The sequence below is a fragment of the Sinohyriopsis cumingii genome, chromosome 3, assembly GCF_028554795.1.
Source record: "Sinohyriopsis cumingii isolate HCF-2022 chromosome 3, ASM2855479v2, whole genome shotgun sequence".
NCBI lineage: Eukaryota > Metazoa > Mollusca > Bivalvia > Unionida > Unionidae > Sinohyriopsis > Sinohyriopsis cumingii.
In genome coordinates this window covers 79,144,433-79,171,433 of record NC_142963.1, presented here as the reverse complement: position 1 = coordinate 79,171,433, position 27,001 = coordinate 79,144,433, and the positions used below count along the sequence as shown (strand labels likewise).

General features: G+C 36.0%; 1 protein-coding gene across 2 annotated transcripts in view; it reads left to right on the top strand.

Annotated features, from left to right (window-relative positions):
• Positions 1-8,880: 8,880 nt before the first annotated feature.
• LOC149803166 (katanin-interacting protein-like) overlaps positions 8,881-27,001 on the top strand; it is a 225,754-nt gene continuing 207,633 nt past the window's right edge. For both annotated transcript variants that reach the window (XM_089952787.1, XM_089952785.1), the window contains exons 1-6: positions 8,881-9,003; positions 12,213-12,256; positions 12,943-13,013; positions 16,108-16,286; positions 23,282-23,467; positions 24,335-24,426. In XM_089952787.1, the coding sequence (XP_089808913.1) occupies positions 8,997-9,003; positions 12,213-12,256; positions 12,943-13,013; positions 16,108-16,286; positions 23,282-23,467; positions 24,335-24,426 (579 nt within the window). In that variant the 5' untranslated portion in view covers positions 8,881-8,996. The remainder of the gene's footprint in view (positions 9,004-12,212; positions 12,257-12,942; positions 13,014-16,107; positions 16,287-23,281; positions 23,468-24,334; positions 24,427-27,001) is intronic.

The following is a 27,001-nucleotide window of genomic DNA, read 5'->3' as shown; positions in this document are numbered from 1 at the left end:
CTCACTCTTGCATTAAATCCAGCCGACTAAGGAGAATATTATCGCGTTGATGAGGAAGTAAAAAAAATATATCACTTTTTTTTACTTCCTTGATTTTATCAAGGCGATTTCATTTCCAAGTCCTTGATTTCATCAAGGTGATTTCATTTCTAGGTATCCGTGATGATCAAATCAAGGTGAGGTATTTACTTCCTCGTCCTTGACGAAGTCGTCCTTGACGAAGTCAACGGACATACAATTTTTTAGCTTTCTTACACGAGTATTTATTATCTTCCTTGTTTCATATTCTTGAGCTAATTCCAACCTAATCTTTTCAATTGCACGAGACAATGAAACAAATTCATTTATTTGTGCTTCTTCTACTGTAGCCAGCGATTTATATAAACTCGTCTGGATCCTTTTTATAACTCGGTACTGAGCAGAATATAACGCCCTGCGCATTTAGCTTTATGTAGTGATTCAAATCAGACATAATTGTTTTAGGATTTAGTGATATATTAAATCCGAGCTCTTCTAATTTTTTTAATAGCAACAATCACATCATTGATATTTTTGTAATTCATATATATATAAATATTATATATTTATAAAAAATAAACATTGATGAGCGGTTATCAATCATGAGTCTTGCATTGGCCTATGGGTCTCCACGAGGTCCTTTCAGACTTGAGATTTTTTACTTCCTTGATTTTGTCAAGGCGATTTTTTTTAAAATTTCATCTCGAAGATTTTTTTTTATCTCAGTCTTACAGAGCCTTTCTGGTGGCTTCTCGGCATCCTCGTGATCGGATCTTTTGGCCACATTCTTTTTTACCCATGTGATGTAGAGCTTTATACATCCAATGCTACTGTTTATTTTTGGGAGCTCCATGTACATACCCCCCCCCCCCGATCGAAATCCCAGGAGTGAAAAACACACCCCCACGAATAGACGTGGAGGAGATATGTACACAAGGCCCCTGCTGGAGCCCCCATTTTATTATAAAACCCCAAATGGGCACCGTCGACAGTATGTCTGTGACGAGATTCGAACTGATGGCATTTGATAAAGTCGGGACGAGAGTCAAACGCTTTACAACTGTACCACTGTCTAATCTGATAATACAGGGTTTAAAAATTATTATATAGGTAAATACTGATAGACAGTTAACAAGTTCTAAAACATTACTGCTGAATTTTAGGACTAAATTTAAATTCTGAACTGGATTTTAAATTTAAATTTAATCTAAACACAGAATTCATATTACTTATGAAAAATACCTGTACTCACAAACGCGGATGTGTTATAGACTGTGACGCAATTGTAAAAAAAAATAATTGTATACCGCTCTGGATAAATTTACCTGTATTGCACAATCTCAGGGAGTGTTGCGCAATCACCTTGACAAGGGGGAAGGAACTAATTGCATGAGACATGCTTAACGGAGTTATCTCCCATTTTCATTAAAGACCCTCGGATTTTAGTGAAGTAAATAATGAAAAACAATTTTTTGTCTATATTTTTTTTGAGAGGGCAGATTTGCATATATTTTTTGCCACGGAGTGTAGTGAGAAGTTTGAATATCAAAGTACTTGCCAGCCTCGCACATTGAATGAAATATTATTTCTTCATTCGTATCTAAATTTCTGGATACAACTCCCTTAGCTCTTTTATTGTTACAGCCAGTATTACCAAACCTACAATTCTGGCTTAGTGTGACAGCCCTCAGATTGGATAAATTATTATTAAGTTTTTGTCCATCAATGTGATCGATCACAAGACCATCTTTTATCTCTCCGTTAAATACCTCGAGCACGAAACGATGACAGAGATACCTCTTTTTCCCAGCAACACTAAACATTAAATAACCAGTATTAGTAACAACACCAACTGGTTTTTTCAACCTGCAATGTCTGACTATTCCATTACGATTCGCTTCATAATTCGTAATGATAGGATGTGGGACAAATTCTTGGCTCATTTATATAATAATGTATTTGTCTAATTTATAATTTGTCTAAAAACCTAGTTATATAATCGCTCTCACATTTTAGCGCAACATCGTTATTTTTTTTTGTTATAATATCTTTTATATTCACGGTATCTTTTTCCTCCGCATCTTGCACATAACTGTGTTTTACTCCTGACCCCAACACCACATCGGAAGGCAGGGTATTGGTCCTAAACTCCCCCTTCGGACGCGTTGGGAATGTTTCCCGAAGAATTCTTTTCTGCAGGATTTATTACGAACAGTTACAGATCCAACTTGAAGCCACTTGCATTGATTCATTATATATAATATTTCTTATTTAAATGTTTGTCTTAAATATAATATGGAGGAGCTTAAAAGAATCAAGCCCAGTGCCATCGGCACCGGGAAAGCTTCTAGATTCGATCTTGACAGACTAACCCCTGATTCGCGAAGGCGAGCTCTGACTGATCTGTTTGATATTATCAGAAAGGCCAAAAAAGAATTTCGTAACAACGGTGCATCTCACGTATGGTCTACATTTAAAATTATACGCGACACCGACTCTGTCAATGTTGACTCTGTCATGGACGCTACAATGAATGATGCACGAGCGAAAACAATTATCGATTATTCTTTGATAGTCAGAAATATTTTTTCAGAATAAAATTTATTGTGCAAGCAGATTCCGATACGTGGATTATCCGTGATATAAATGACCCTGTCCTTGCTAATGAAAAAACTGTTCTGTTAAGTAAAGATTCCAAACCAGGAATGTTGACTGGGATTGATAAACCATATTACGCTCGATCATATCCTGTAACAGCCGTCATTTATGGAATCTATCGATAAAAACACCAAAAATCAATAAACTCACCCCAGTGAGATTCTCATCCTTGACAAAGTCAAGGCTGAATTGTGTGACCGAGCGAGTAATGGAACATTTCAAAAATGCGATGCGCGGAAACGGTCTAACTGATCTAAGACGTTCCAAGATAGCAGCGTGGGCTGAAAAAGTCAAGGACACAGAAGCGTCAATAAACGATGTTGCCGAGCTAGAAAAAGCATTAAGATTTCCCATAACCGTAACAACGATAACAGGAAGAATTATACAAATCGAAATATAATCGAAACGGAGCTCCAATAAATAGCATTGATCATAACGCTCACGCTTGGACTAACACAGTTACGATATTTCCGCGGGATCGTGTTGTGAAATATTATTCGGGAAATATATTTGATTTTATTAAACAGATAAGCAAAAACGACCCTGTGTCGATATGGTTGTTTAAAAGTTCCGAAGATGGCGAGAATGATCAATTTGTAAGATCTAACGGTGAATTATACCGGAAGGAATTTCTGCAATAACAAATGAAAAAACTCGCACAGAAATATTCAGAAAAAAAATGAGCAGTTATTAACTAATTGTTTTACAATTCCATCAGTTGCCGCTCACGCCGCCAGAGAAAGAAATTCATGGAGGCCAACCCGAAGTGAGTTTCTTGAGGATATACAATTGAGTTGTGTCGAGTATGGACACGGCGGTTTGTGGAATACCAAGTATAATACCAGCGAGATGATATCCGTAGACATGATTGCGTGTTATCCGGGAAGCTTTCTTGCGATGGGCGAGTGTAGTGGATATTTTAAAAGATTTGGACATCCCACGAACTCGATGACACGAGTTGCTATAAACGGTCCTTTACCCGATTTTTCCCTGACAGGATTTGCTCGTGTAACGTCGTTTGAATTCGCTAAAGAGCTTCATCCGTGCTGTTATGTTTGGTTTGGCAGACACTTTAGTGAAAAACGATGGGCACCAATAGTGTTGTTGCGATATATGCTTGACAGCCGAATACTGGTATCGTTGACGGTCAGTGAAGCAATTATATCATATCGACCACAGACTTCGGTTTGGTTACCAACACCGGAGCGTATCAGTCTCGATGAAGTCATTGAAGAATATGCACGAGAGAGTCCAGATACTCCCGTGGATGTCATTATTAAAGAAGCTCCTAAAGTTCTTAAGATTAAACTCGATAATAGTGAAAAAACAACAAAAGATCTTGGTAGAAGAATAATCGGTAAATTCACTTGAGGTGGTGCATATGATCATAAACAACATCACTCACGATTGATTATGGATGATGCTGAATTAAGTTTTATAATTGTTGATGCCGCTGCGAGAAATATATTTTGTAATCGGGAGGACGCTTTCTTGTCCGACGAAACACGGTTGGGCACAATTGTAAGTTACATTAATGGAGAATCACCTCAATACACACATTTAAGATCTTCAATGCTGGCTTATGTTTCTATAAATTTGCTATCAATGATAAATCGATTTCCCGACACTGCAGTTAGAGTTGCAACGGATTCATTTTACTTGAATAAAATATATTCAGAATCACTGGCTGTAAACAATGATGAATCATGGAGTTCGTGGAGAATAAAAAAGGAAATGCTACATTGTTATTGTGAATCCGATGATGTTGAAATTAAGGATAATTATTGCAAATCAGAATTATCAGAAATGTCGTCGGCGCCGTCTGTGAATGATCCAATCACTAGACACAAAACCGTTTATTTGAACGGACCGGGTAGTTCTGGTACGACAACTCGAGCGATTGAATTATTTCGTGGAAAATCGGATATGATTGTGCTAACACCTACACACAGACTTGCCAGGGAGATGAAACAACGAGGAGTTAATTCTTGTACTTATCACAGCTTTTTTCAAATACAGCGGCGGTGTATGGACTCCAGATCGAATGGGAACAAAATATATTCCGCGGATTATAATTTGGGATGAAATAGGCACAGTGTCGTTAGATATATTAAAAACATTTCTCGATTGGCTGCTAACAAAAAATACAGCTGTGATAATGTGCGGCGATCACGGTCAGCCACCACCCTTTGTTGGTCCATCTCCGCATTTGTGGTTAAAAGATTTTGTAGATTATTATGAAGAAGTGTCTGATGATTATAGATCTCTTGATGCAACGTTGAAGGAATTTAAAACATTAATCAAATTACAACCAGAAATCGTGCGCGAAATAATTTCAGAGACTTCAACGAGCGACTTTTGGAAAACGTGGAGACCAAACGATTTGATAGTGGCAAGTAGAAAGATAGTCAGAGACACACTTTAGATGAAATTGTTTTTACTGCAACGAGAAAAGTTTCCAATGTTGCCAGTGCCATTGTGTTATAGACCAGATGATACGCGGTTACAGAATATAGATGTTGATATACCAGGACAGTCAAGGAAACAGAATTTAGTATTAAATGATGTTGTTGCAGTTGATGTCAATGTTGTTGAAGATGCACTAAAAATGAACAGATCTCCGCGGACGCTAGGATACGCAATGACGATACATTCGTCGCAAGGACTGACTATTTCTGATACAGTTGTTTGGATTGTTGATGATCGCATCGAGTGGTCAAATTTGGTTTACTTAGCTGTGTCCAGAGTCAGAAGAATATCTCAAATGCGGAGAATTGTCTTGGAAGAGTCAAACGCGGATAATGAAAACAACAGTGATATAACAAGAAAAAAATTAACCGGTTACAAACAGAGTGACAAAAAAAAATAATCGCGATTTCGACCTCGATGTTGAATTTATCATGACACTGAAACAACAGCAGAATAATCACTGTGCGAGCTGTAATTGTATAATGTTGTGGTGTAATAAATATCCAAAACAATTTACCGTAGACAGAAAAGATAACAGTCACGGTCATACACGCGATAATGTGATGCTGACCTGTCTTGAGTGTAATCGACGTAGAAGTGCTAGTTAAGTGATCTGGGCGGTAATTGTGTGTCTTTTGGAATTACTTGTAATTGTTCACGTGTGAATCCACGTTGAGGGGTAGTTGAATCCAGCCTGTAGATTGCTGGTCTACCAGTGGATCTAGTTATGTTAGATATCTTGTGTGTCGTGATGCTCCAGATAGGATCAGTCGCTCTTTTTTTACCACCTTCAAGTTCACCTGGTTCATATAAATATCTCACAGTGACATTGCCCAGTATTGGTTGTACTGAAAAATCACGTCGTACGGGTATATGTTTTTTGGTAATTGCGTTAACAGGTTTCATGTTGGTTGTTCTAGTTATTTCATTATTTAATGCAGTTATCACGCTTGGTAATCTTGCAACCCATTCGCGAGATCTCTTGTCCTGAATGAATTCTTTCGCGTACTGATACCCAAATAACCGCTCAGCAAGTGTTCGATTAAATCGTTCAACAATTGCCTGATCACGATGAATCGCGGTATATCCTCGTCTAATGGTGACATTATGTTGCTTCATCGTTGATGATACTGCGCCTTGAAATTCTCTGCCAGAATCAACTTGTAATAGATTTGGCCTTCGCAGACCACCTCGTTGATAAATTCGTTCAAACGCAGAAGCAACCTCAGATGCTGTTTTAGTCGTTAACGGTTCTGCTTCTTTGCATTTACTTGCAACATCAACTACAGTTAGCGCGTATTTATATGTTCGGCGACGAACGGTATCATGTGGCAGAAATAATATATCAGCCTGATGAACTTCATTTGGCACACTAACATTAAAATGTGCAAAATTAATTTTTCTAGGACGCGGTAGATAAATTTGCCATATTGCCTGTTTGGATAATCAATCTGCCGCAGTATCACGTGTGATTTTTGCTGCACTGGCAAGTTTACTAATTGCTGCGCTACCTCTCCAGTATCCTCTTGGGGAATAATAAATCGACTCCATTATAATTAATTACTAGCGCCTAATACAAGCTTAGATTTCATTGCGGATTTTATTAGCCAACTAGCCAACTATTCTTTGAAAGATTTATCAGTAATAGAATTTAGCGCGTGAATTAATTTCACATTCGCGAGATGCCTATCTTGTAGATTTTTACTTTTATAAGCTACATCATGGACATGACATGCTTTATCGATAGCATTTATCGGATACTCACCTGGTTTTGGTCGATCTTGGTCATCAAGTCTGATATCAAGTCGGGTTCCAGGACCACAATAATTATATCCTGGGAGATGTTTTTCTCCTGGGTATTTAGCCCACGGAGCTCCTGGTAATTTTGCTAACTTGGCGGCAATATCACCTCCTTTTTTTTTACTTGGCGCTGGTTTTGGCGGTCCAGGAACAAATTTAAACTTTTTTGTACCGCATCGCTCACACTTGCCCGAAACCGCAGATCTGTTATTTTTTGTTGCAACAGTTGTCAGATTACTTGCTGGGGTACGTGCTCTACATTTTACACAATATAAATCCATATTCTTTTATAATATATCTAATGGAGATCACTGACTTTTCTGCTACAAGGAAACGAGAACCAGTTAAGCATCACGCGGCACTACCAAATTCTGTCCGCGCGATTATAATTGGCCCATCTGGGAGTGGTAAGACGCAGTTGTTACTTAATTTAATAATGAAGTAGATGAAGTGGGACAAGTTGTATTTGGTAGCACCAAGTGTAGACGATCAACGATGCGCCGAAGTATTAAAAGATTTTAATGAAAGGGCACAATTGTTAAACAACGGCGATGATGTTGTTGAATTTATAACTGACATTAATGAAGCGCCAAGTACTGATGATATTGATGGATTTATTAATAATTTAGTCGTGTATGATGATGTGATGTTGGATAAACAATCAAATCCTGCCAGAATATTTTCCAGAGGCAGGCACAAAAACACAGATGTGATTTATGTAACCCAACGATATAGCCAGATACCGAAAGTAATCAGGGATAATTGTAATATTCTTGCGGTGTTTAACGGAGTTGATACACACACGTTACGAAATATACATCAAACTTGGTGCAGCGGCGATATGGACATAATTAAGTTTAGAAATTTATTTAGTCAGGCTCAGTCAACCCCGCACAGATTTATCACGATAAATCTACATGATCCTCGAACGCGGTATCGACTCGGTTTAGATACGATTTTTGGATAGGGAGCAGCAGGGAGGGCGCCGACAACAAAACGCAGCAACGACGGCGACAATTGTGTTTACAACGAAGCGTCATTTCGGCGTTTGGAGGCTTCTAAAAGTTGTCTGCAGATTTTTTTTTAAAGGCTTTATTTCGCTTTTTGAGGCTTCCTAAAAGTTGCAGGATTCGCCCTCCCTGCTGCTACAAGTATGCAATTAGCACACATAAAAAATATTTCAAAATTATGGGACTTTAAAAGAATGGTCCATGTACCATGTCCCAGGTATAAGTCTATGCTGTACTATACAGACAAATATGTAGTAAATGCTTAATACATTTACCAAATAATATAGCCATATAAATTACTATCCAAGACTGTTTTTTTTTTAACTCTCTTTGCCCGTCTTTGTCTTGTCATTGCCCAACTTTCCGATATACTCTAAAAATTGCAACTATCAGCTTTTAGTTTTGAAACGTTTTTGCAAGCTTCTTCTTTCTCAATATTTACCACATATATACTAAAAATACATCCCGCTCCCAGATTCATTTTTGCTGAGAAAAGATATTTTTAATACAAAAATAATTCATTACAACCCTGTGTACAAACTGACATTAAAAAATTATATCTTATGGACAATATAAATATTCCTATTTTTTGTAAAATTGGAATTATTATCATTCAGTATTTTCTGCTATTGTCGAGTTCAAATGTCCATGTGTTTTCTCTGCCCTGTCTTTGTACGGCATTGCCTGTCTTTGCGTGTCTTTAGTAGGATCGGCACATAGTTACTTTCACGCAACGACTTAAAATATCCCATACTTAATTAAATTAAATCAAATTAATGTATATCTTATAATGTGAACTAAAATATTCTTAGAGGCAAACATTTCAAGGTCATTAATTGTTTTCTGCCATTTATTAATTAATATTGTGTTGAGAGTGAACTTTTGCGCTTAATCACCGTCTCGGGATCCGCATGCGCAAAATTCTCTCGGAGCCATGTAAACTATCTGGTCAACAACGGAATTATCATTCCAGTTATGGTCTTAAATTTCAATGGAAATAATTTATTTTCATTGATAACGATTTAATCTGAAGAAAATATAATGACTTGTAAGTTTAATCATCACATAATGCCTTTCTTGCAGCTGTCTGTTAATCTGTTGCATTTTTGGAGATATGGGGTGGAGTAATTTAGCTGCAGGCTGATTCAGACCAAACATAAGATGCAAGAGACAGTTTATATGCACAAATTTGATGTTGTATCAACCTACCTAATATGAAAACGAATAAAAGATAAAATAAACCTGTATGGTCAAAAGGTTAAAATTACCTGAAAATAATAATAAAACAAAAGATATGAAAATTATTCATTTGACCAAAGACCATTTGAAAGTGTCTATTTGCATGGCCGCTGTGCGACAACTTTTGAAAGGACTATCCACATTTCAGCCGTGTGTGAACAGTTGGAAAGACTATCCTCATGGTGACTGGTCTGTGTCACCTCTGTGTGCGTTTGAGTTCCGCCAATGTGGGTACGTGAGAGAGCTTGCCAGTAGCTTCTTATGGGTTGGTGTTTTTTTCTGGGGTTTTCCCGAGGTTCTTCCTCCACCGTTAATACTGGCTGCCATATATAGCCTATCTTGTGTTGAAAAATGGTGTTAAACCCTACAACAAAAACAACTGGTCTTTGCAATAGAGATGAGTCCAAAGTATTTGGGATGATATTAATTCAGCAAATTATATTTCCGTCAATATCATTAAGACATTAACCCCTAGCGACGAGTTAACGTGGCAGGAGGTAGTACCGTACTGCTGAGCTTAGTAGCATCATGGTCATGCATGATACACTAAAGTGGGTGGTATTATAGAAAGGTAGACAGCCGTAGCTCTACAATAATACCAAATAATCTGGTATTTCTAGTTGCACTCCAAAATACAGATGGAAATACCTCAATTTTTGGACCTGATTTTTTTCTATCCAAAATTGGTTCATGGTCAGAATCCGATTTTGTGTCTAGATTTTAGACTTTTTGGTCTCATATCTAAGGCAAACCGTTATGAACTGCAAACAGACAGATGAATCTTTGCAAAAATAGGATAAGATGGGTATTTGGGATAAAGAGTGATCTTGATACAAAAATAAGGGTTCAGTTTAGCAAACAAAAATAATAAAAAATAATAAGAGCTCCAACTTTTACCCTTCTGTTCATGCGCGAGCCAAATAGCCAATAGAAAAGAAATATTCTAACAACTAGGCAGTATGTTATTGAAAGATCATCTGGGATTTGGTGTTTTCGGATGCATTCAGAAATAGCTTTCAAAATGTGTTTCCTACTCAAATTTCAGGCATTGTTAGCAAAAGCCAGCTGTGTGAATAGTCTTTGTAAAATTGTGTACATGACCATCGTACAAAAAACAAAAAGACCATAGAACAATTTTTTTATTATGGTGTTCTGTCATGTCCTATATATCGGCCTCCAAAGCATTAACACATTAACCCCTGGAGGATTTTAATTTTAACCTGAAATTTGAGTAGGAAACAAACAGTTTTTATTAATTTATAATAATTATGTTGTGTCGTGCAAACCATTAGAGGCTAGTCCATCAGTTAAATATTTTCCCAAGAGATAAAACCCCACTAATAATTCAGTTTTACATTAACAGTCTAGAATTTTTTTCAATAGACATACAAGAACACAAGCAAGGGGATTTAATGTTCCCATATATAAAATATAGTAATCAGTATGGAAATACATTAGAACCTGACTTGAAAGACCACCTCTTCTGCTGAAAAACAATGCTCTGAAGACAGATGGTCTATCATAACACTATATAAGCAATAAATCTGTGCTTGGAGATCCTGGTCTCTCAGAACAGGAGGTCTATCATAGCAATGGTCTCTCATGACAGATTTTACTGTATATTGCTCTGTCACGCAAAAGATATAAGGCAGAATCCCTCTGCTTTTTTTAATTTTTATTTTAAGGTTGTGGTTTGGTACCATTACTTAAGAAATAATTATGTTACCCAAATTGACTGTGCATATGTATTCAAAGCACTGCAGAACAAAAATGGTAAACAGCTGACATTACATCAGAAATATTTATTTGAAAATTTATATTTGTACCAGAGGTGAAGGAGTATTAAAATGTGTAATTGAATGTAGTCATTTAGGCACCTTTGCTCATCTTAAATTAAATATTAATTTTTGTTCTAAAATTTAATTCTAATGCTGTTTAACCAAAGTGTATTTTGTCCTGATTATTGAATGCTCTGCACCTTAACTGTCATCAAGAAACTTACAGACAAAAATTATTGATCGCTATGGACTTTTGCAGTGGTAGTCAGTTGTAATTGTCACAATATTGGGAAGTATGATTTTTGTTTCAATGTGCATAGCTTTCATTTTGCCATCACAGTGTGTGACTTTTTGTCTGGTTTGTATTTGTTTATACCTTTAGGTTGTCTTCATCCAAAAATGTCCACATAATTTAACATTGAATTTTGACATCTGTGTTTTTAAGGGAATATGGTTCCAAATAAAGTGAATACTGTAATCACTATTGAAAGGCACATGTTATCGAATTCTAAAAGATAACACATTGCTGAGATTGTCAATATTGTATAACCTTTACTATGACAATGTAAAGTATTTAACAACAGTGGCTTGCAGATATTAAATTAAAGGTAATCAGTCGCAAAAATGAGTATTGCGGTTGTTTTGGGGTTAACGCCATTTTTCAGTGCTTGATAGACTATACATGGAAACTGGTCTTTTATACAAACATGTTATGAAACACCACTTCTTAAGAGACCATTGCTTACAAAAGTTGGAGGTGCCCCAAGTAGCTGTGTGGTTGAAAGTGCTCACCGTTACGATCACTGCCATGTCACCTCTGCCTGCGTGTGTTCAAGACTCAGGCTCATCCAATTTGGATATGTGAGAAAGCTTGCCGGTAGCTTCTCATGGGTTGATTGTTCTTTCCAGGGTTTTCCCAGGTTCTTCCTCCACCATTAATACTGGCCGCCATGTATAGCCTATCTTGTGCTGAAAAATGGCATTAAACCCAATAACAACAACAAAAGGGGTGGTCTCTCAAGACAGGTTTTGCTATACCATTACAGTCTTAGATCCTTATGAAAGAAATAAACATTACTGTTAATCCAAGGATCTCATCTCTGTGCTTAATCATTTGGACATGTTAGTAGGCAAGAAGTGATCGCAAATGATACAGCTTGAAATAAGACCATTAGTTGTGAGTTTTGTATAACTTAACTGAAACATACTTTACGGTTGTTATGTTTATGCTCTTTTTCAGATCAATCAAGACATAAATCTAGTAGAAATGAAATAAACCCTTTGGTAAGCAACATATTTTAATTGTTTTGAGATTACATTTTTTGTCTAAATGTATAGAAAACCATTCAATGTCCACTATTTAGTCAGTATTGGAACTACATGTTGGCAGAAATGTCAACATTTCTGTCTCATGTCTAACATTAGTATAAAAGCTTAAATGCTTAGAAGGTGATTTGCAACAGAGGCATCATGGATATATATAAATTAAATGTTAAAAAAATATAAATTTGACTTCTACGATAGGGAAAATGGTAAATCCCAGAATTTAGCTTCATCAAAAAAGCACTGATTAAAAGTTTGTCAGTGGAAATGATGGGAAAGATTACATACTATTTTTAAAGTGACAGGTCATCTTTATAACAATGAGTAATGCTCATTGTTGTGAGTCTTTGCTTCAGACTAAGTTTTCCAGATTTAGCCTTCATTTTTTATCTATAGCCTGACCAACAGCTCTTGCGAAACTTATTTCCTGACTTCATTTTTCAAAATCCTATTTAAGTGCTGATCATCAGTTAGTGTTACAAAATCCATATTTGACTCATGAGTCAGGACAAAATGTGTCATTTTACTTACATTTTATTATACAACGCTGTCTTTTTCTGCATGCATTATTGAATTTCTGTTCTTGTTCATTAACATAAGTCTGAAATATATGTACAGAAATTTAGTTGGAGTATGTGCATTTTCAGGTTCAGGCAGCCAAAGAAGAAGTTCTGCCAGGATATGAGGAGTATCTTGTCATCCTTCAGGAGAGAAACAGGTAATTCTTGTACAGTGAATCCTGCATAACTGTACACCTCAATATACAATACACCTGTCCACAAAGGACATGCTTGTGTGTTCTCTTCAGTTCTTTGTAAACAGATATTACATTATTTGCAATCTGCTATATCATGCAGCAAACCCAAGTAAATAACACCTAAGAGATCGTGCAGTTGTTTCCATTGAGGACATATGTTCCTTTTTTAAGGATTAATATGAAAATGAAATTTTAATACATGGTCCCTTTAAATAGTGATGTTTGATAAAACATATTTCATTTTATAAGATTTTCCTGGCCAGACTTGTTTGCATTGAAAATTTGCAGATATCAGTATGAGGAACTGTGCACACCTGTTGTGGATTGTTTGCCTCCCTTAAGTATATGTTGGCATCTTTAAGATTATGATGTTATAATGTGCTTGGGGTCAAAAATGGTGTTAGGCAAATATATACTAAATTGATTTTACAGCATTTTTTCTAACTGATATAAATGTTAATGTTTGTTGACTTTAAATGTGTATTGGCATGTGGTGCCATGGATTGCAGAGTGGTCTAATGCACTTGCCTATACAAATAACCTAGAACTCACCACTGTCCAAGTTTGTTAAAGTCTCGGCTTGACCAGCGTGGGTATGTGAGAAAGCTTGTCAGTAGCTTCCATTTGGTTGATAGTTCTTTCTGGGGTCTACCTGGATTTTTCCTCTGCCAGATATACTGTTTCTGCATGCTTTTTTCACTGTCGATTTAATTTACCTTTGTTAATGCTTACATCACTGTCTAGCACCCCAAAATTTTTGATGCCTCATTTTCATTTCACTTTCTTGCCTAGACCAGTGTTTGGCCTTCATTATGTTTTGATGAAAGCCAAAGTAGGCTAGGTGATCCAGGGTGTACAAGGATTAGAGATGAGAGTACAGAGCTCTAGATAAGAAATGATACATGGGCTTACACCCAGTTTAGATCTTAAAAAAACTTATCTTGTGAACCCAGCAATACATACTTATGATACCAGTCTAAGTCTTAATCATCAAGATGCTAATCATTTCTTTGTGAATTCATCAAACAACTTGGTGACCATGACTGGTTTAAGGTGCTTTCAGTAATTTAGAGGGTATTTTCTTTTCCGTTATTACTACTGGATAAGAAGAAATATATCAGGTATTTATGCCAGACTTGCTTTTGTAGCTTTGAAGATTAAATTCAGTCGTAATCCCCCAGCGTTTTGCTGATTATAAAAAAATATAAGCGATTTGAGAGAGAACCAATTATGTTGCATCAAATTAAAGTTTTGAAGTTTTGTAAACTATTTTGCATAATCTGACCGCAAATTTTAAAGAAAAAGAATTTCCCTGGCTTTCCTCACTGGTTATACTGGCTATTTAAAAAAGATCTTGTATATCTTTAGTATAATTCAAAGAACCTTTAATTCCCTTTATTTTGGTATATGATTGATGGGTGTACTATGGGTTATAGAGTATACAGCTTGGCCTTACTTAGATGTGCATCTTTCAAAGAAGTGCTAGCTTTACTTGGTCATTTTCACTTCCTGAACTTCAGAGGTAAGTTGTATAAAAAAAGAGCTTTTGTTGAGTTTAATTATAGTAGCGTTTGCACAATTGTGCATGTGCCACTTTTTTCTGACTGCACCGCAGCCTGCTAGTTGTTCCTGGGGAAGGGGGTGGTGTCACCTCCCCTAGGCTTTTATGGATTCAAGGAACCCTGATAGTTTGGCCTCAGTCTGTGGGTCCATAAAGGTCCCTACAGTTGAATGGTTGGCTGTCATTAGTGGGAAGGAGAGCTCGGGAACGGTCCTGCTTGCTTTACATCACTGGTTTCCTGCTGCTAATAACTTTTTTTACATTTTATATATTTGGTAATTCATTCATTGCACTTTCAGAAGCTGGTATTGTCTAGTGTGGCAAATTCATTTTCCCTATTTTAATAGCTGCTATGTATAGTGTACTTTAGACTAATTCAGGCTGATTTTTTAACACAAGGGAGCAGTCATTTTAGTTAGCAGTGTGCTTAAATCATGAAAATTTCCAAAAGTACAATATCCAAAGAAATATCATCCACATTACATTAATGTTGCATAGAAGTATGCCAACATTCTCGCCATTGTGCATGTTTTAAATGCAAACTACTTCATCTTACATACGTCACTCTCTCAAAAATACATATTAACTGGTGAGCACCCCTTGACCAATGCAGCACACTGGATATATTTACATATTGCTGGTATGGTTGTTAAAGGAACATAACTCTATAAGGAAGCAATGATGGCAAGTCCAAGATCTTTGGCAAAATGAAATTTTAATGCCAGAAAGGTAATGCAGTTTCTGTTTATTGCTGTAGCTTACAAAATACTTGTTTTTCTTGCATCAGGTATAACTTCTGTAGGCACACACTATCAAGTGCTGCATGGCATGATGGAAAATCTTGTATTATTACTTGTACAAAAGTAAAGATATTTATTTTCATGTGAAAATAGTGGAATAACAAAAATATAAAAAATGTTGCACCGGTAATTTTTTATATTTTACATTTAATTATATAATTAGGTTTAAATAAGTGTTTTCTCAGAGATCAAATATCATAATTATAAATGTGCATGAAATCTCAAAAGCTTAAATTATTAATATGGTTTATATTGATTTAATATAATCTGATTAAAATCAGATCTCCACTGTTCTAGGTTAAGATCTGACAGCAACCATTTAGAGGTCATGTTCTGGTGACCTTTGAATTAGCCAGTGGAAATGAAGCTTTAAAAAATCTGAAAGTGAATCAGATCATTCAGCACATATTGCTACTATTCAGCCTCACCACTCAGTCTCCCAAACATGAATATATAAGGCTTTATCTGATTGGCTGATAAAATTAGCAGTCATGTTAGTAGCATTTTTAGTTAATTTGTTTGCGTAAAATATGCTATTTTATCTGAAGCTCTGAGAGAATATTATTAATTTTGATAAACAACTTGAACTATATTTTTACTTACAGCAACAACAGTACTTACACATAATGTTTTGGTAGATATCCAAGCATTTCATATCATAAGAATATCACATCATTTATTTTTCATTTGACAGACTCCTGAAGAAGCTGCGGAAGAAGAGCAAAAAGCAGATGATAATGGAGAAAAAAGAACAGGGTTTTACACTCTATGTTAATGGAGCCAATGCTCCGCTTAAGGGCCAGCATCCATCCCCAGCAAAAAATACAGGGACCACTCCTAGGCCTAAGAGTAGGAAACTGAAAACTGCTGGAGGTTTGATTATTTGTTTCTGAGAACGGAAAAATAAAACAGTGATTTAATATATAGATTTGTCGTTTGACACACAGACACACACACATTTTCTATCAAGCGTACAACCTACTTAGCACAACTAGTCTTGTAGGTTATGATGAATTGCCATGAAATATTTTGGTCATCATGTTGAGATGCAAGTATCATCAGTTATCTGTGGTCCTGTGATTTATGTTGGAGTTACTGCTTTGTTAGATTGAATCCTCATGTAGTGCATGACAGACTCTTGTAAATGTAATTAATTGCTCTTTTTGTAATGGATAACCATGAAACTTGGTAAATGTTGTAGTCATCCTTAGAAGATTAGCACATCTCATTGCTCCTACAATTTGGTCACTGCCCTTGCTGGCTTGTTGTAGTCCTGCAGTTTTTGGTGGTATTGCCATCATGAAGCAGTTGCTAAATATGGTCATCACCTAAGTTATGCATACTGAGTATTGCATCCAGTAGGTGTTAGTACGATTTTCACTGATCGAAATTTGAATATTTGTTATTTATGGTTTACTTAGAATGTTGCTTGGAAAGACACTTTAATAGTATACGTGTCTTCTTGTTAAATGCTCATAAAAAGTTCCGGGTCCGATAAAATGAGCGATATATCAGGGTTTTAGTTACCAATTTTGATCTCTATTTTCTCCACATTCAAAATAGTGTTAATTTTTTTGGATTTTCCAGTGTAAAAAATGAGATTCTTTATTGACCCCATATTACAAGTCAGTATGCATATTATCAAGGTGTTTGGTCTACTTGAAAAATGTTATCGTCATCATCAGGAAATGTACTTACCAACATATCATGATGCTCCTGCAACTTTGTTTGTTAGAGTTATTGCCCGTTTTGACTTAGGGTTGGATGTAGTGCATAAAAAAATGTTGTGAATGCCAACTGGTTGCAAAATTTTCAATGAATCTCCATGAAAATGCATAGATGATATGTTCATTGTATGATGATTTGCATATAGAAAATAATACTGTGTGAGAGTTATTGTCCTTTCAACTTGCAGCCACAAAGAGTGAAAGTTAGAAACTTGTGAATATAACTGGTCTTGCAATTATTACGGACCACTGTGGAATTTGGTATCTATTATGCTCATCAGCTAAAGATGCATATATTGCCAGATCTTTATGCTTCTTTGAGTTTTGTAGGAGTTATTGCCCTTCTTTTCCTACAGCTTGATGTGATTGATAGATGAAATGATTTTGTAGTCTTTAGTAGACAGCTGAGAAACTTAGCACATATCATGGTTATCATCATCATATATGCATGTTGGTCAGTCATTATACTCATGCTATTTCCAGGAGAGTTATGGCCTTTTTTTAATGTAGACACATCTCCATCATAGGATATGGGTTGAATGCAGAAATACATGAGCAGGATGCTCTCTATTCCTGAAGTTTGTTTTGTGTGTGTTGTATTTTAACTTTAATCATGAAAGTAAGGCCTAACCATATTAGAAGGGTTTTGCTTGTACATTTATTTAGTTATCATTTGATGTCTAGAAATTCATTGATATATAATAGCATAATTATATTTTTGTTATAGTATATTGCATCAATATGGGAATTACTGCTGGCATATCCCAATACATATTGCATTGTGTGTGTGTGTGTGTGTGTGTGTGTGTGTGTGTGTTGATGCAGTATCACTTAAAGGTGATGTATCAGGATATACATGAATTTGTTTTGAGGAGAGAAAGAAAACTGAAGTAATCCATGGCTCTCATACAAAAGTATTAAAGAGCTTGGGACTATTCCTTCCATCTTTGTAGTATTATGGTTCACGTTAGTTACCAGACAGGTTCTTCTTTGCAGCAAAAGAAACCACCAGCCAGTATAAGAAAAGTCGAAATCCTTTTTATGTCAAATATGGTAATGTTAAATGATAAATGAGTTGAAGATTTCTGTTGTTTGTTTTATTTGTTTTTAATTGCAAATTCAAGGATGAAAAATAATTTATAGATTGATTGTTAAAAGCAGAAAAGTTACTTCCATTCCCATAGAGCTTTGCAAAGACCGAAATGGCAGGTAGAATTGTGAACTGAAAACCCCCAGATTCATCTTAATAATATATTAGAATTTAGATATCAGTTAATTACAAAAGTATTGTACAGTTGGTAGCAAAATTAAATATATAATTACTGTGATTGACTCTTGATACATCTGTGTTCATATAATGTTTTCTTGCTGCATAGTTGCAGTGTCAACACAACAACAGAGCTATTACATTTAGTGACAAACAGCAAAGGGGTAGTTTGTATTAATATGCATAATGTATCATCACTCTTGTATCATTGTTTTGTATTCCTGGCTAACTGTATGATACACATCATGGTATATATTGTATTTCCACCCAAGTATTGCGATGTATATTGTATCATGATCAGCCAGGCGATGCAAAGCTCTAGTTATCTGTTTGCTTGATGCATGTTATTTGTTTATATTTGATTTTCAGATATCTTTATACAGCTTTGTGTTTGCATTATTTTGCCAGTCGTTCATTTGTCGTAAGAATTTGTTATATTTTCTTAGAATAAACAAACATTCCACCATTGATGCTTTTATATAAAAAAAAGTAATGGAGAGGTTATGGTGTCTTATTTGGAACTTTAATAACATTGTCAGACTTTTTCAGTTTGAAGAATATTCATAATGTAATATATGTATCGTTGTTAATAATATAAAGTGCATACATTTTACGATATTATTTTAGTCCATTCATCATATCTTTTATATTTGTCTTGTCCAACTGCAAATAGTATAGATCGAAATCTTTCATTACATAATGCGCTAGTTAATCTGGGTCTATGCAGTTTGTCATGTGACTTGTCATACATGAGTGGATACAGTAATAATCCAATAGCTTGATACTCATATTTACAATTGTACAAATCTGATATATGATATTAATAATGACTGGCAGGTCAGGGTTTACACAGTGTGTTCTACATATAATTTGAAGTAAACATTGTAGATCCTGGTCTGTCAGCACATTATGCAACATACCCTGGTCTGACAGCACATTATGCAACATACCCTGGTCTATCAGCACATTATGCAACATACCCTGGTCTGTCTGCATGTTATACAATTTACCATGGTCTGTCAGCACTTTATGCAACATTCACTGGTCTGTCAGCATGTTATACAACTTACCATGGTCTGTCAGCACATTATGCAACATGCACTGGTGTGTCAGCACATTATGCAACACACCCTGGTCTGTCAGCACATTATGCAACATACCCTGGTCTATCAGCACATTATGCAACATACCCTGGTCTGTCAGCATGTTATACAACTTACCATGGTCTGTCAGCACATTATGCAACATGCACTGGTCTGTCAGCATGTTACACAACTTACCATGGTCTGTCAGCACATTATGCAACATGCACTGGTCTGTCAGCATGTTATACAACTTAACATGGTCTGTCAGCACATTATGCAACATGCACAGGTCTGTCAGCACATTATACAACTTACCATGGTCTGTCAGCACCTTATGCAACATACCATGGTCTGTCAGCACATTCTACAACATACCCTGGTCTCAGCACATAATGCAACATACCCTGATCTGTCAGCATATAATGCAACATACCCTGGTTAGTCAGCACATTATGCCACATACCCTGGTCTGTCAGCGCATTATGCAACAGTGTAGACCAAGATCTGCCAGTACATTTTGTACCAGGATAGACCCTGATATGCCAGTTCATTATTTAACTCTGTAGACCTTGGTATGTCAGCACATAATATAGCAGAGCTGGGTACCATGAAAAGTTCTGTACCACTGTATACCGAGATATTTCTAAACTTTCTGCAATATGTACTATGATATACCGTAATTATTTTAGGGACCAACAATTCAATGTTCTTGGGCAGGTGCTTGACACATTTTGTTTAATTTCCATCTGTCAGTAGCTGGGAAAAATATCTTGCTCTAATTTATGGCAAAATAACAAGATTACTAACAAGCAAATGTCAAGGAACAAATGTACACCACTTCCAACTACCTTCTCTACAGACAACCTTCCAGACCTGTTTGCAGATTTCTTCCGTGACAAAGTACAAACCATTAGGGATAAGCTTGACAACACAGTTTCAGTTGACTCATTGTCACCATACAGTTGGAATACAGAATTTCAGCAACAATCATTAGCAGCATTTGAACCTGTCTCTATGGATTTAGTACGTACAATTGTCATGTGAACTTGATCCAATTCCAACATCACTGCTGCTTGAGTACGTAGATCCTGTATTGCCTTCACTTACTGATATTATTAATACCTCTCTCTCATCCGGGGAATTCCCATCATTTTTCAAAACTGCCATTGTAAAGCCTCTGCTGAAGAAGCCAACACTTGGCCATAGTGATTTAAGGAACTACCACTCAGTTTCTAATCTCCCATTCATATAAAAAAATCTTAGAAAAGGTTGTTCTATCCCAGCTTGTATCTCATCTGAATTCAAACAGTCTTTTTAGCAATGTACAATCTGAATATCGCCCTTGCCATAGTATCGAAACTACTTTTCTAAAAGTAGTTAATGACATTCTCTCTGTTTGGATAGCGGAAAGATTACAGTCCACACCCTCCTTGATTTGTCTGTGGCATTTGACACAATAGACCATGATATAATACTTCACCATCTCCAGCATGTTTTTGGCATTTATGATACAGCCTTACTGTGGTTCAAGTCCTACACAGGGGTCTGTTCTTGGACCTGTTCTCTTCATTCTATACACTCAGCCACTCTCAAGTGTCATAGGTCATCATCCAGTGTCTCACCAATTGTACGCTGACAACACCCAAATATACATATCTAGCCACCCAACTGAAGGTGATGCTACCATCGAAGGTGTTCAGAGGTGCATTTCTGATGTGAAATCATGGATGACATGTAACAAGCTGCAGATGAATGGTGATAAAACTGAGGCCATTCTGATCACAACACAAAGACTTTCTCATTCACATCCTTTACCTCAAACAGTAAATATCAGCAATACCGACATTAAATTCACACAGTCAGGATGAAACCTAGGTGTTTCTCTGGATAGTACTCTCACATTGCACCAACATGTCATGAACATATGCAAGGCTGCATATCTTGAGCTGAGACACATCAGCTCAATTCGCAAATATCTTTCAGTTGATGCCACTAAAACACTTATGTGTTCATTAGTACTTTCCAGACTGGACTAGTGTAAGTCAATTCTGTCTGGTTCATCTCAATATCTATTCCAGAAACTTCAAAAAGTTCAAAACACAGCTGCTCAGATCATACTTAGAGTACCATGATCAGAGCACACCTCCCTGCTGCTCTGTACCCTACACTGGCTATCCATTCAATCCAGAATCAAACACAAAATTTATTCTCTGTGCATCGTTTCACTGACAGACTCCAGTCCAACATACCTATCTAACCTTACCCATGTGTACACACCAGCAAGATACTTACGCTCCTCTTCCGACAATCGTATACTCATTATTCCCACTATGAAAGCGAAGTCATATGGACAACATTCTTTTGCATACCAGGGCCCAGCAACATGGAATGAATTGCCCACTGAAATTAGACACAAAGACACAGCGATTCCATTCAAGAGTGCTCTTGAAACTCACTTATTTCAACTAAAAGAACAAACTTAAAGACCTAATAATGTTTCCTACTGTAAATATTTTCAGCATGTTTTTATGTTTTCTAATTTCATGGTGTTTGGTTTGTGTAATCATATCATTATATATGTTTGTTATGTTATAGGTGTTGTCTAATGCAAAGCGCTTAGAGCTTCTAAAGATTAGGTACTATACAAAGTCCTCCTCATTATTATTATTATTATTGTTATTATTATTATTATCATCATTATTCTTATTCTTAATATATATTATATTTAGAAAGAAATTATCTTGCGATAAAAGAAAAGAAAATATTTCAGCCAAAAGAAATCATCAAAGTCACCCCCACCCCCAATGAATGATCAGTGATGAATTAATGATCAGTACCTTATAGTAGATGAATTTGCTGTGTGTATGTTAATTGTTGCATAAGTTGCAATCTAAAAGTTGTAACTAAAGTATGATTAAGCTGTCACTGTTGCTGATTCTGTGAAAGACATCATGTTGACTTTAGAGACAATTACTAGCTACACTGTTAATATAATAGGCAGTGTCACTTTGAGTGGGGTGCCAACATCCAGGCAAGCTGTTTATCAGAGAGGGCCATTCAACATAAAACACACTTACTCAACAAATGAGAAAATATTTATTGAACTTGACAAATTATGTAAAATTAAGACAGAAAACAAGTGCACTCCTGAAAATCATAGGGTGATGATTTTTAGTCATATAAATCAATAGACATACTTAACATATTCACATACTTTAGCTAACACATACCATCTGTTTTATCTGGGTTTTCTTTGTTATTTATTTTCTTTTATTTTTATTCATCCAGATATTTCTGAATGTTTGTTTTGGCTCAACTTTCCATTTGGTCACTGCTTTGGCATACATAACTTGTGTCAAACTTGAGATCAAAGAATCATAAATATAATCATATTTGTAAAACTCACCATTATTTGTGTCAAATACAACCATTTTGTAAAAAAGAATAATATATTTTTTGTCATCAGTAAGGAAGGCACTCAGTTAATATCTTTAAAATCATGCCAAGATACTAAAGGAATTTCCAAATATTCCTTTCTGACAGAAAGTACTGACATACTGGTGCAGTGAAAAAGTACCATGGTATGTACCACTGGAAAAAAATTAAGCGCTATACTAGAAATACTGTTGATATTTTTGTATTCAAATTTCAGTTTTATTTAATATGCTCATGGACGTTGAAATTAGCCTGATTTTGCTGGTTGAAAAATTATGAATATCAATATGCATCTACTACCAAAAAATTTAATTTTTAGCCCTGAAGACCTCAATTTACTTTATATATTTTCAGAAGCCCGTGATGTACGGGTTTTGGATCAGCAGAGTCTTACAAAGCTTGCTAAAGAGGGGAAGGCTAGGCTAGAGCAGCAGAGAGCCAAGACTGCCCCCAGTGCCAGAGAGAGGCGTCGTAACTGGAACATGGCATCTGTAGAAATTCAGACTTCACGTGGGGACAAACAGAAAATAAAAGCTCCAGGTTTGAGAGAAAGTTTATATTTGTCAGCATTTGCATTGTATTTATAAGTAGCACACTTATGTGTGGTAAATATGAAGAGGTCTAATTAGTATTAAAATGACTATGAGAACAAGGCAGCAGAGTAAGTTTGATTTACAGTGGCCATCATAGGGAATATTCACTGTATAATCAGCAGTGGAGAATTTACATATAACTTGAAATCAAATTATTTTGACTTTTTTTTTTATCACTTTGATTAATGGTATGGAATATATAGTTGATTTTTATATTTTCTATAAAATTAAAATTGCTAATACAAAACAAAATCTTTCTCTAGATGAATCCAAATAATTGACAATATTCTTTGCCTTGTAAGAACTACATCCCTTATTAAATATGTTCAGTAAACCACCACCTACTATATTTCATGGGGGCCCCCGAGTGGCCGAAAGCGCTCTCCGTTATGGATCACTGCCATCTCACCTCTTCGAGTCATGGATACAGCCAATGTGGGTATGTGAGAAAGCTGCCAGTAGCTTCTCGTGGGTCGGTGGTTCTTTCCATGGGTTTTCCCGGGTTCTTCCTCCACCATTAATACTGACCGCCATGTATAGCATATCGTGTGCTGAAAAATGGCATTAAACCCTACAACAACAACAACAACAACAACTATTATATTTAATGTGCCGCTTTTGCAGCTCATTGTCTGTCTACTAAACTGTCCAGTCTTAACATTAAATGTTTAATATGTTGCCTGTGCAACTCATGGTCTGTCTATGAAACTGTCCAGTCTTAACATTAAATATTTAATATGTTGCCTGTGCAACCCATGGTCTCTTTCTACCAAACTGACCAATCTTTATATTAAATTCTTTAATTCTTTTGCAGAAATTCTTACGGGGAACTATGAGGATGACTTTGAAGATAGTGATGAATTTGATAGCAGCAGTAGTGATGATAGTATGGAAAAGGACATACAGGTATCATACGTGTTATATTTCAGTCTTCTTTTCCATCACAAAGGTGATTTATGCTAAAGTCTTATTTTTATGTTAGCATAATTAGCTTTCTATCAGTCCCGAGTGAAATTTTCTTTCTCCTGCAAATACATCACCTGATCACATTAGGATAACTTTCTTTGCTACCTCCAAATCCAGCCATCCAACAAAGACAGGAAAATGTCTTTGTATTTACATACACCCCTCCCTTGATAAGTCATGCCCTGATATCTTGCAAACCCACTTATAATGCTGGGTCAGGCATGGATCCCATTTTCCAAACCAGAAAATACAAAAAATTTTATCCCTATCTGTTGAACTTGAAGAAAATTGTGATCAAAATTGGTAACTGAAACTTTGATCTATTGCTCATTTTAACATCGAAAATGGTAGATAGCACCTGTTAATTTTAATCAACTTTATGAAATATCAACTTTTAATAAGTCATATACTATGTTACATTTTCTTTTCAAGCGACATTCTTAGTACACTGAAATTGTGCTGTAATTTCGATGATAAGTGCAATTGCATCCTCCTTACTGCACTCAAAATGAAATGAGCATTAAATTCCTTAGTGTCTTTTTGATAATTGCAATTGAAAGACTTCATATTTTCCCCACATTATGATCTCAAACATTCAATGACAGAAACAGAAACACATTTGCAGATGACAACACGCTTCTCCCTAGCTGATTCAATCCCAAATATTTCATGTGGAATTGTCACATACAAATCCAGTCTATAATCACGAAATTTCATAGAATCGAAAAAAATACCAAAATCTATTCATTCCAGATCAAATGGAAAAGCTGTTGCAATGCACATTCATTCACAATATGACTCCAAATTTCAGTTTTAACTAGACATGCCATTTTTTTCCGAAAGTTATGTCGAGCGCGTGACTAAGTTCAAATTTATCTGGTCGGAGTTATGTGCGCAGTAATAATGTTGGTGTTGTGTAATGATGAATATGTGCTTGTGTATTTAGTTTGGAATACGGCATACATTCATATACGTTGTGTCTTGTAGTGTATTTTGTTTTTATAATTAAGCCTGAGGTAGAATAAAAAAACGAGCATATAATAAAAAGGTTACTGCATTTGTATGGGAAAATATGAACTCGTTTTGTCAGATGGATATACTGCACTCCCAAGGTCGTGCAGTATTCCATCCAAAAAACTTGTTCATATTTTCCCATACTAATGCAGTAACCTATAAATCTCAGACTGGTGAAGTAGCAGGAGGTTATACACCCTACGTCTTACCATCAGGCAGGGAGAGGAGATAGAAACCACTGTTCTCCTCCTCCATGCTTCCTGAAATCTGTCAGTGACATATTTTTCCCTGTTGCTGGCATCCAACCCATAGGTGCTAGATTCCTTCATTTTAATCAGGCTTGGGTCGGTCTTTTTCAGCAAAATGATTGGGTGACCCAATCATGTGATTTCAGAGGACCTTAGAATTTTGTTTATTGGGCATCCTCCACTTTTGACGTCCCCCTTCATGACAGAAACTCCAGGCAATCCCATGCTGGCAAACATACTACAGTAGGAGATAAACCTTTCACTCAATAAAACAGTGGTGGAAGTTGTATGAAAGCCATACACTCAAGGTTTCTGCTTTAGACTGTTTCTGTGATGAACTCCAACAGCTTGTTGAGACCTGTAATTGATATGAGCAGGCTGAACCGATTCATTTTGCCTCCGAGATTCAAGATGAGATGGCAAAGTTCATTTGTCTTTCAGTGCAATGGAATGAGTACTCAATTAGCTTAGACCTCTCTGGCATGTATTTTCACATTTTATTTCATATGACATTGTGCAAATATCTTCACTTTGCCTATTAGGCAAAGTGTATTGATACCATGTTTTTGCTTTTGGCCTTCACAAAAACATTAGACTATGCAATCCCAAAGTTCAGCACGACCTCCTTCATACTATGGTGACATACCCAGATAATATTCTTCAAAAACATTAGGTATAAGATATGAACAACCTTCTTATCCTCATATGCAATCTTGGGTGGATAATAAACAAGTCAGACCTTATTTCTTCTAAACATTTTATCAATCTTGGTATGAAATTCCTTATACACTTCAATCTCGTACATCTTCCTCCCAAGCACATCAAAAACACAGTTCATGCATCAGAGAGGATTTAAAACAAAACATTTTCTCGGTGAGGGAGTTTCATTAACACCTCAGATTGTTCAGTGCAGTAGCAGATTTGTTACACCTTGGCTGTCTTTACATGCACCAAATATTAATGGACCTTCTGCACTATATGAACCTTTCATGGGCCATCTAAATCAGATATCAACCCATATATAAAATTTCCTTCTCCAATGGCAAGACTGGAAGTAGTTTACAACAGGAATATCCCTCAAAAACCTACAAACATAAATCACAGTTTGTACAGAGATGTCAGTCTGTCTGGTAGGGAGCACACTTGCTACCAGACCTTATGACAGTTAGTGTCAAGTGGACATGTCAAGAGATGGCTCTTCACATAACCTCTTGGATATGAAATCCATCCTCTAAGTATCCAACAGTTAAGTA